The following is an 11,391-nucleotide window of genomic DNA, read 5'->3' on the forward strand; positions in this document are numbered from 1 at the left end:
ACCCCCCTGCGCACACCACCACCACCCGGCTTATACCAACCATCTGCCAGCACGCACGGAGTCAGCTGTTCACCCTATTATGTGACCTGTTGCGGAATCCATGCGCGCTCTGTAACGCTTTCTGATTCACTAAAAGCGTCACTATCAAATTTGCGCATTCGTCCACTAGCTGATATATATTGCGTAACTTCTGTAATTCACTTTTTTTTTAGAGCTGCTGTAGTACAACTCATATAGTCATTATTATTGCCAACGTTTAACAACCAATCAATTCCTTTAAAAATCATTCAATGTTGATGTAAATTCGTATTTAAACATGTTATATATACGGTATTCTTTTAACAGATTGTTCTGTTTTTACTATACGTGCAAAATATTTTATAAAAAAATCTGAAGGGCTCTTTACGCTTCGTTATGTGCATATTAGATATTTGGCGGAAGGATAAAAAACAATACATATTTTACTTTTATATATAATTGTGGTGGAGGCATTTCTCTCCAAGAAGAAGAGAGATGTGAATAGGCAAACACGCCTATAGTCATTAACCAAAGAAAATGTTATTGACTGAATGGCAACAGGCTACCTGTCCAAAAACGACATCATTAGTCAGACATAAAATTATCAACATCAAGATATTAGGATTACACGATTAAACAGAAAATATGACACATTCTAAATCAAAAATGATGTTGTACTTTGTTTCTCAAACTTAATATCCAGTATTTCACAATAGGAACAGGCTCTTAATTTTACGTTTGCTTCTTAATTTATACTGCTTGTGAGAAGTTTTTACAATTTCGTTTTTAATACAAGGCACTTTATTTTTACAAAGGACAAAAATCGTAATCATTCGTGGCGCATGAGGTTAAATGTTATGCTAAATATTGTGTTAAACAACCTCATGTGAAGTGTCTGACATATTATCATGTTCATTTTAGCAGTTGTGCAAACATTTGTTTTCTTTTCATTTCTATTAAATATATATCGCATGGGAATAGCCTAAAATAATTTAATATGTAATGTTAATTCGCAATTGAAATGACGCAATTAAAGGCACATCATAGGAAAATAAATAAATGCAATTAAATAATGACAACACAGAGATCGAATAAGTTTTTACTTACATTAAACAAATCCTTATTTTGGTGGTGAGGATTTGTAGATTGCACTTTAAAGTTATTTTGTGAGTTATTTGACAAGTAACGAAAATGAAGCTGTGAATTAAATAACGTTTGTCCATCTTTATTTCAACCTATACAAATTAAATTAAATAATTTTTTTCTTCACTTTCTATGGGGTTTGCAATTGTTTGCCATAGGAAATACACAAAAGACCCTATTTGTGGCATTTAAATTTTTTTAACAATTAAAACATTAAGCAAAAAAACATGAAATGTAGGCTATATCTAATTAAAATACAGAACATTAGATTGCAAAATTATAGCCTTTACTTAAAGTGTCACTCAACTAAACATAAAGAAAAAAATACTTTTAAACGATAATTGATTATTTTGATCAATAATTCTGAGGCCTAAAATTTCGTTTACCAAATGCATTTAGTTTTGTCTCAAAAACCGGGGGAAATAAACGATATTATTTACTTGTCTTACTATCAGAACGGCTTAAAGTATTAATATTTTGATATTTTACTGATATTACTAGTAATGATGTAGGAGATACTAATATTTTACTGATACCATGCAGTGTCAGAAATTAACTTTGTCATTAAAAGGTCAACATCTGTCCCATTAAACTGATTGCCATGGGCATTTTTGAGGACACTACAGACTGTAAACAATTTAATTAAATCCGTTTACAAACATCTTTAGAATGCAGTTGCCACAGAAGCTGAACCTGAAGTGGATCATGAGATTAAAGTTTTACATATAAAAAATATAAATATATTCAAATATGCCTAAACTTATACTTTAATAAACACTTTCAACTTTTAACTGACGTTAAAACAGCCAGTAGGTGGCGACAAGTCACAATTTGCTAATATGCTAAAATCCATTCATCATCTTGATAATAGGCCTACCACTCTCTGAGAGCCAAAGTCAGTCAATGTGTTGCATTATATTTCAGGCTCTTAAAACACACAAGTGATAGGCTATGGGTCCATATGGCGTGGACACAATGACTGAGAGCTGAGAAGCAGCATTAATAAACGTCTATGAGTTTTCAAGTTACCACTATCTGATTTACTTATTTTTGAGCAGAGAAAAAGAGTACACCAAGCCCTGTAAAAATATTTTAATACTTAATTCATAATAAATATTTAAATATTATAAAACCCTATTTGTAGTTATTAAAATAGATCAGCACCCCTCCTCTCCTGAAATACTTCAGATTGGAGTATCAGATCAAATGTAAAACTAACACAATTTAAACTGAATGCTGAGCAGAGTAATGAGCAGATTCAATAGGACTGAGATCCTAAGAAAGTGAGGTAAATGGACCGGGCAGAAAATTGTTGGGAGTATCGTCCTTTTTGCTCTCAAGAGAAAAGGGTGGGATGCGCACGTCGAAGAAGGTACCGCCTGGCCTCTCAAGCCGGTAAGAACCCCTGTAGGCGTCAAATAATCAAACGTATTTAAGACGTTGAGTTTCACATTGCATTGAAAAAAAAATTAAATGTCTTCAAAAATCAGCATACCATCATTTATATGTATTATATCATGAGACATGTGAAATGCATTCATCAAAAATATGAAGTATATAATGAGGTGTAAATGAGGTGTATGAACCTACCACATGTGTCCACTTGGAGACTGCAAAGAGACATGACTGCTATACTGGAAAGCTGGCTGTTCTTTTGATAACACTGGCTCCTGTTACACATAAAAGTTTATCATTTTATACCACATGGTGGCACTGTTACCAAACTGATCAGGCACTCTGATGGCATGGTAAAAAAAGCCATTTTTGTGCTGCTTGGTCTGACATAGCTCGGGCTGACATTATGGTCCATCTGTGTAAACCAAAATTGACAAAAATGTCACGTTTAATTTGCTTACTGGGTGCTAGCAGAAAAATATATTCATGGATTAAGTTGTACTGTAGTGCCTTGATTCATAGTTGGTTGGGTGGAGGACCACACCACACCTTAAGGGATTAGCTACTAAAATTTCTAAAAGTTAGTAGTGTCATGCTATTTATAATTAATGTGCTGTAATATGTGAATGTCACTGACCCGTCCCACGACTCCTCTTCCTCTGACGGTCTCTAAAGTACCAGATAGACTGAAGATCCTCCAGTGTCTTTCTCTCAGTTGTACCACCTCATTTCCAAGGTTTTCCAAACGAATGCTGTAACGCCACTGAGAAAATTGCAATAAAGTCACGATCACACCAAACACAAAAAGCATGAAGAAACATATACTTCCTTAGGACAGTGAGAGTTATTTAGATAAGAATCACTGAAAATGTTTAAGGTTTAGTTTAATGTAAGTAAGTCTACCCAGTTGGCGGCAACATTTCTTTTTTTATATAAAAAAAAAGTCCTACCTATTTGATTACACACATTTCTAAAATTGCTCGCAAAGGTGACACAACCTATTTTCAACCAACAGTTAAACCTGATATCAACTGTACTATATATATATCATAAATTGCATTAAAAACACATCTTCTAGGATCAAGTCTATTACGCCCCTGCTAAAAAAATAACAGAAGCCTTTACAGAAATTAGATTTAATGGTTTTAATGGCAATTTTATTGGTTGTAATGGAAACTATAATGGACTCTGTGGCTCTCTATGGGTATGTGTTGGGTACTGTTGGGACCATTAAATCATACTGGAATAATGCATAATACACAGTACAAAAAATAATTTTGTAATGGTTTAAATGGTAAAAGCTTATAGTTCATAATGACATTTTAATGGAAACTATGTGGTTGTTGTTTTTTAACAGGGACGCACCTGACCTGTTTTTATTATCATAATAATAGCATGCAGATTCATCAGTAGCATGTGAATGTAGTCTCTTACCCAGTACACTTGGGAATTCTGGGCCTCCTGATAAAAGATTAAGAGGAAATATTTATGACATCATCAACAATATAAACTGTCCATCTGTAAATGATTGAGATATTGAAAATGTAAAAAACTGTAAGGACATAAACGAAAATATTATTTTATTACTGAAATACATTTATTTGACATATTTTTGTATAATATATAACATTATGGAAACCAACAATTTCTAGCTTTTAATGGGAATATTTAAAAATTGTATGACTTCAAGGAATCTGGAAAGTTCTTTAAAAAAAATCATGATTTGTACGTTTTTACAGAAACATTACAAGTATTATACAGTTTAATGTAATGCAATTATAGTTTACCACTTAAAGTCCCCATGAAATCAAAACTAACAATTTTTTTTTGGAATATTGCAGTGTTTATAATAAATAATAAAGTCATACTTTTTTTAATTCATGTGTCCTCATTAACTTTAGTCAAAGTCTTGTGGCGAAAAATCTCTGAGGATGTCAGCTTGATGGTATGGGCGGAGCATCCTTTAAAACCGCCCCCTCCAACTGTCAGTCGGCTGCCAGTTTTAATTTTTGAATGAAATGCCTACTTTTCTATATCCAATCAAAGTTCAGTGGAAAACACAAGCCACGCCCACTATTTTCATTGTGTGATGTTCCCATTCTACTCAGAAAAAGTCAAAAAATTTATTTTATATTATCTACAGAAGTGGCAGCTGATAACTTCTGTTCCAAGGGGTGCAAATTTAAAATATGTGTTCGGTGTGAGGCTCGTCATGTCAACATATTTGTTTAGTGCGTCATGTGAACCTATGTGCATCATGCGTCATATCAAAATACATGCCTGCTGCACATGTGTGTCGAAAGAATTTATGATAAAAGAGACGATCACGTTCACAAAATACTCGCAAGACACTAATTTAATACTAACTCTGATTACACATGAGATTAAAGGGATACTCCATTGTTTTGTCATATTAAAGTAGGTTATTACCTTAAAGGAATAGTCTACTCATTTTCAATATTAAACTATGTTATTACCTTAACTAAGAAGAGTTGATACATCCCTCTATCATCTTAGTGCGTGCACGTAAGCGCTGGGGCGCGCTGTGACACTTCGATAGCATTTAGCTTAGCCCCATTCATTTAATGGTACCACTCAGAGATAAAGTTAGAAGTGACCAAACACATCAACGTTTTTCCTATTTAAGACGAGTAGTTATACGAGTTTGGTGGTACAAAATAACTTCTAACTTCTAACTTTACACTTCTAACTTTATCTCTGAGTGGTACCATTAAATGAATGGGGCTAAGCTAAATGCTATCGAAGTGTCGCAGCGCGCCCCAGCGCTTACGTGCACGCACTAAGATGATAGAGGGATGTATCAACTGTTAAGGTAATAACATATTTTAATATTGAAAATGAGTAGACTATTCCTTTAACTAAGAAGAGTTGACACATACCTCTATCATCTTAGTGCAGCACTTAAGCGTTGTGGCGCGCGGCGACACTTTGGTAGCACTTAGCTTAGCCCAGTTCATTCAATGGTACCAAACAGAGATGAAGTTAAAAATGACCAAACACATCAACAGTGCTATTCCGCCATACATTATAATTACCCTTTTTAACCTGCTTAGAAAAGTGCAAGGTTTTATTTTGTGCCACCATATTTGGTCGTATAACTACTCGTTTTAAATAGGGAAAACGTTGATGTGTTCATTTCTAACTTCATCTCTGTTTGGTACTAATGAATGAACTGGGCCAAGCTAAGTGCTACCAAAGTGTCGGCACGTGCCACAGCGCTTAAATGCATGCACTAAGATCATATATGTGTCAACTCTTCTTAGTTAATAACATAGTTTAATATGACAAAACGGTAGAGTATCCCTTTAAGTGAGTATCTGGCAAACATGAGTGTCTCTTTTATCATAAACCCCTTCGAAGCGTCTGCAACAGGCACGTATTTTGAAATGACATGCACATAGGTTCACAAGATATATTTTGACATGACGAGCCACACACTTGACAAGCTAAATCGTTTATACAAATGTTTTGACGAGCTTAGCATCATGCGCCCTCGAAAAAAAAGTCACCGGCCCCAACTAATTTACAGTATACCTGATTTTAAAGACAACTTAAATGTATTCTTACCCGCATACCCATGTGAAATGGGATAACCGTGACCCGAATGTTTTCTGTGGTCTCACGGTGAACACCAGACAATTCAAGCCACTGATGGTTTTTCTCCTGCCATGCATGGAGAGCATCTCTCGGCACAAATGATGGACCTAACAAAAGGTTAAACACTGGAGGATGACGTACATATTGAAGAATACAATACATTAATTTTACAGTATGATGTGCTTGTACCTTTTGAGGGTTTGTATAAAAGGAATCTATCAAACAGTTCATGCCGAATAGGCATCTGATCTGTTGAGTTATATGGCAAAATGTCTTCATGGCTTACATAGTCGAGACCTACAAAAAAAGAAACATTCGAGAATATGAAACTTTAGAATATAAACCAGGTAACACCTTACATACAGAATGACATACCTGGAATAGCATAGAGAGCCCTGCTGTCATCATGGTTGGCCAAAAATGTGACAGCTTCTGTTTGTGCCCGCTGAGACTACCAATTAAACACAATGAAACATTTAAGAAGAATTGAAACATTTTACTTACTGTATTATTAGTGGTGTATAAAGACTTTACGTATTGTTTTTAGGACCTTAGAATGAGACGTTTTTATTTACACACCCCCGGGTCCCCTCACACGGAAGTTGCCGGCATGTTTCTTCAGTAGCCCAGACCATATATATGTATAAAGGCTAGATGTCTTATGGCGGAGTCTCTTAACGTCATCATCACCTGGTGGCCATCTTACCTCAGACAGCTCGCTGACTCGTAGCATTGTGTTTAATGTTGCAGGTACTTTTAAAGGACCATAACTTGCTAAATTTTCTCCCGATTTCAAACGGTTTGGTTTCTTACAAACGTTATTAACGTTGCTTTAATTCTGGATGCTTTAACATGATTAATAAAAATTATTCATTAAGTATGCAGTGTCATAATACATCTCTGATGTTTATAACAAACCAAACCGTTTGAAAATCGGTAGAAAATTGAGCAAGTTATGGTCATTTTAAAGTACCTGCACCATTAAACACAATGCTACGAGTGAGCGAGCTGTCTGAAGTAGGATGGCCGCCAGGTGATGATGTTAGAGACTCCGCCGTAAGACATCTAGCCTTTATACATATCTATGGCCCAGACAAGCCGTTCTACAGAGCGCGATTCGTCCCTACGTTGTTTTGGACAACGACATGTTTGTCCTGTGGCAGCTACCGTAGCTTCTCTTTGCTTTTCGCAATTGAGGTTGGTTTCAATTAGAAATATCACCACTATATGCCGCTCAAAACCCACACTGGACCTTTAAAGCGTAACTAAACCCCTGGTCAGAACCTGACTCCACCCACTGGCAATATTTGAAAAATGCAAGAAAAGTGGGCAGATCCCAAGGAGATAGAGGGGACGAACTAAGTGTGTGGTGAGATTGTAACAAGGGCGTGGTGATCTTGAACCTGCTTACGTCACGAGTCATTTTTTGGACCCACCATCCAATAGGAAAATTCAACTGTAGTAGCCACCGTTCAACCTGAAGAGGGCAGCACTCAGACGTTTTTACACCATATATTGTAGTATTGAAACACTTTACATCCAAATGTCAAAAAAACTTACTCAAATCAATGAACAGCACTAATAAAGCCCCATTCTTACAGATCATTAACTAAAAAAAGTTGGTTTAGGGTTTAGTTACTCTTTGAAGGAATATTTGCCAGAGTCCTGCAACGCGTCAGCTAAAAGTGTCTAAAACGGGTGGATTGTGACATTCCTAAAATTCACGGATGGGGATGCGGGCGGATAATTAACTCCGTGCGGGTGGGTAGTAGCACGAATGAAAATATGTGCAATATTTGTATGTCTTATGCTGCCTTCACGTGCTATGGGAAAGATGATATTTTCCATTTGTGAACTGTTATTTACCAGCGTGTTGTGTTCAAGTGCATTTTCCATTTGTGAACTGGTACTTACCATTGCTTTTGTTGTCATTCAACCATTCACGACGTTGCTGCTGCTCTCCGTGATTTTGAAAAGGTCAAAGGTAATCTCATCTCGGCAACTCGGGCATCAAAATATTTTACGAGTTGCACAGTGGAAAATACCACATGAGGGGTGTTCATGTGCATTTTCCAAGTGGGATTTTGGTATTTACCATAATTACGATAGCACGTGAAGGCAGCATAAATTACCATTACACACGCAACATATGACATTTGACCCATCACATCACCACAACTGCGACAGTGCAATCTTTGTTGATGCTTCTCGATGGAGCAACTTTGCAGGAGTTGCTTAAAGTTTTGCCATTGATAGCTGGAAGCTGGGAACATCTTCTGTTAGAAAGCACTGAGACTTTTTTCATTTATAGGTCTATTTGTGTCAGGTCACATGTCATCTGAAGTGTAAAATAAGTGAAAATACCTTTGCAGATTTGGTTACTATTTAGCACTTAAGGAAAAGCTTATACACCAAAACAAAATAATCCCAAAAGATTGACCAAATATTTACCATTCACATCAAAGGGTCACAAAACATCAAGACAAGATGCCTTTAAAAGATGTCATCTGTTTTTTCATGTTAGCGTTATTCTTTATTGTTGCCTAATTCTTGAACACTCATGCATTTTTTTACCTTGGAATTTAAAATAATGTTTCTGGACAACGATACAGTAAAAAACTGAACATTTTTGTCTTCGCATTTATGAAAAATTGCACATATACACAACAACGCTGTAAAAACATACATGTTCACGCAGATCCGCAGACGAGTAAATCCGCTGTATTAATTATGCCAGGCGAGTAGATGGTGATTTTACTTTGCAAAGAAATACTGCAAGCCTGCGCACATATGCATACTTTTACAGCGAAAGCATCGATCAATTTTGTTTCAACAGAAGATGAGATTACAACAAGTGACCATGGACTTCAAAAATCTGTAAACTTTGTCAGAGAGGCGTTAATGAATCTTGAGCAGCACAAACACAGTCCTTTAGGCCATTTTGGTTAAACTTGCGAATGCTTATAAACTTAATAACCAAATGCACAACCATACAAAATATGGTTTATTTCCAATCTCTAAGCGGAGACTGTTGGTGCATGTACTTACAATATGTGGACAGTCTCTGGTGTCTATCAAGACTTGATAATACGTGTGGGTTTGGCCTTTCACCTCCTTAGATGCATGATTTCCGGAGGTTTCAGATTTGCTGATAGGTATAGAAATGTGCATTACAAACGTCTATGATCACATCTTAACTTTGTTAAGACAAGGTGACACTCACCTATCTGTAGTCGTAGGAATTACATCTCTGTCATAAAGGCGAGCATGCCAGGGGAAGAGAACAATACCTCTGTAGCCAAAGACACTGTGTAGGAACAACTGACACAAACACGCATAAACAATTACTAGTTTACATACAGTACCAGGTCTCAACTATAAGGATATTAATTTAGATTTGTACTGGCCCCACCACAAAAATGATGATGATCAATAAATGTGGCCTGCTTGGGCAAGTGATGGTTCTGTCAGCTAGCCCAAAATTCTCTCACACTGGTACAGCATAACAGCATAAAAACTGACATGTTTTTACCTGCCCTATCTCATAACTGCCATGCTGTTTGGTTGCCTCAAATACTCCTACAGTCTCCAGAAACTTCCCCTCAGGTCTGTTACTGTGATTTACATACAGAAAACAGATATATGCGTGAGAAACAGGGGAAGGTTTTTTTTGAGACAAAATCAGGATTTGGTTAAAAATCATATTACAAATTAGAGGTCATTGGATTTGCCGATTATTCGACGCCGATAACGAGCAAAAATTCCGACCAATAGATTTTTTCCGGTTCTTAAGGTATAGCATGCCCGACCAAAATACAAATGTGCTGTGTAAAAATGTTTAGAATGCTTATTTGCGTACTGACATGGTTGAAACTTTCCTGCGTATAGTTATTTAAAAAATTGTAATAAAGATGCATTATATTACTCATACTCAATAGCTTATACTCAATATAAACTAGTACTATTTTCGGCCAATACTGTAAATTTTTACAATATTTCATGCTATACTGTTTATATATTTTGAATCTGTTTTTATTGTTCTTTGGTGTGTTACTTTGGTTTAGTATTATTTGAATTGGCTTACTTTAAGGTTTGTTGATAGAAAGATAGCTAAGCTTTTATTCTAGAATGTGGAAAACATATAAATAAAGACTAAGTGACTCTAAACTTTCAGCAGTATTGTATTTTCTTGCACATTTCACAGAGATTAAATGGTGGTTTTAAATGAGAAAGGTTCAAACTATCCTGGGTCACTAAAAGGACATTTGCAAGGACATCTGCGTTCGAAGAACGCACGTACCTCCGCTGCGCATGCGCACATTAAGTTCGCCGAGCGCAGCTTTGCGCTGTCAAAGCGGAGAGATTTTCAACGAAATTTGAGAAAGTTTGTTTCGTTAATTCAAAACAGCGAATTGTTCGTGCACGTAACATGCTAAATAAATAATAGCTTGTTTGCATTGCTTTGAAGCTACTTACGGACTTTTAATAGTTTAAAAACGGACAAGATGAACTTACCGGGAGGACATGAAGCGCTTCTGTTGTACTGCATTGAATACACAACAACAACTTAAGCACTGAGTCCGACCTCTGTTTGCTTGATGTCTACTGTTAAAATCTACATTTAGTATCCGAATACTATGCTTTTTACTGTATTTAGCAACGGTGCAAAATAGTCCCTGTCTAAGGACACAGGCTGCCATTTTTATTTGGGAGAGCGGCCAGTGCGCATGTTAAGGCATTACAGGTAAAAGTTTGACTATAGTGCCATCTTGTGCTGTAATGACTTTTTGCTATACAGCAAACATGCATAGGCCTATTATATACGTTTGCATGAATTTCACTTTAATGTAATGTTTCCAGCCTTGTTTTGATGTGGCCAGAGAAAAATAATGTAAATGAGTCACCTAACATTGTGTAATGGTCAACCTGTCCACGATTGTTATTATATCTCCTAACAAAATAAGCACATATCCCTTCAATATCTTCCTCTGGATTAAAGGATGTAGTTGCATCTGGACCACACACATACAAGCTGACACCCAAAACATGACCGAGTAAGACTGTAGATTTAAACACCGGGATTATGGGAATTTATTATATTTTATTTGAAGATTATTTTGTGCTGGAGATGATTATGATACATAGAGATCAGTGTCCGGTAGGTTAGGAAACCTGGGAGGTTTACAGTCTTCTCTCTGTTTGGCCCATAATCACTTT

The 11,391-nt window shown here is 36.2% G+C and overlaps 1 protein-coding gene across 2 annotated transcripts; it reads right to left on the reverse strand.

The window, feature by feature from the left end:
- Positions 1-561: 561 nt before the first annotated feature.
- On the reverse strand, positions 562-10,887 carry LOC135774401 (polymerase delta-interacting protein 2-like). 2 transcript variants are annotated; one of them, XM_065284469.2, is made up of 11 exons: positions 10,690-10,887; positions 9,707-9,788; positions 9,398-9,495; positions 9,223-9,322; positions 6,550-6,625; positions 6,364-6,471; positions 6,145-6,281; positions 3,991-4,017; positions 3,194-3,319; positions 2,752-2,831; positions 562-2,566 (listed from the first exon to the last, which is right to left on the reverse strand). In XM_065284469.2, exons 1-11 carry the CDS (start codon positions 10,872-10,874, stop codon positions 2,437-2,439), a joined length of 1,149 nt encoding a protein of 382 aa, XP_065140541.1. In that variant the 5' UTR covers positions 10,875-10,887; the 3' UTR covers positions 562-2,436. The 2 variants fall into 2 exon arrangements, with proteins under 2 accessions (XP_065140541.1, XP_065140542.1); XM_065284470.2 differs by having other exon boundaries at positions 2,427-2,566; positions 3,235-3,319.
- Between the last annotated feature and the right edge of the window lie 504 nt (positions 10,888-11,391).

Source organism: Paramisgurnus dabryanus, chromosome 5 (genome assembly GCF_030506205.2).
Source record: "Paramisgurnus dabryanus chromosome 5, PD_genome_1.1, whole genome shotgun sequence".
In the NCBI taxonomy this organism is placed as follows: domain Eukaryota; kingdom Metazoa; phylum Chordata; class Actinopteri; order Cypriniformes; family Cobitidae; genus Paramisgurnus; species Paramisgurnus dabryanus.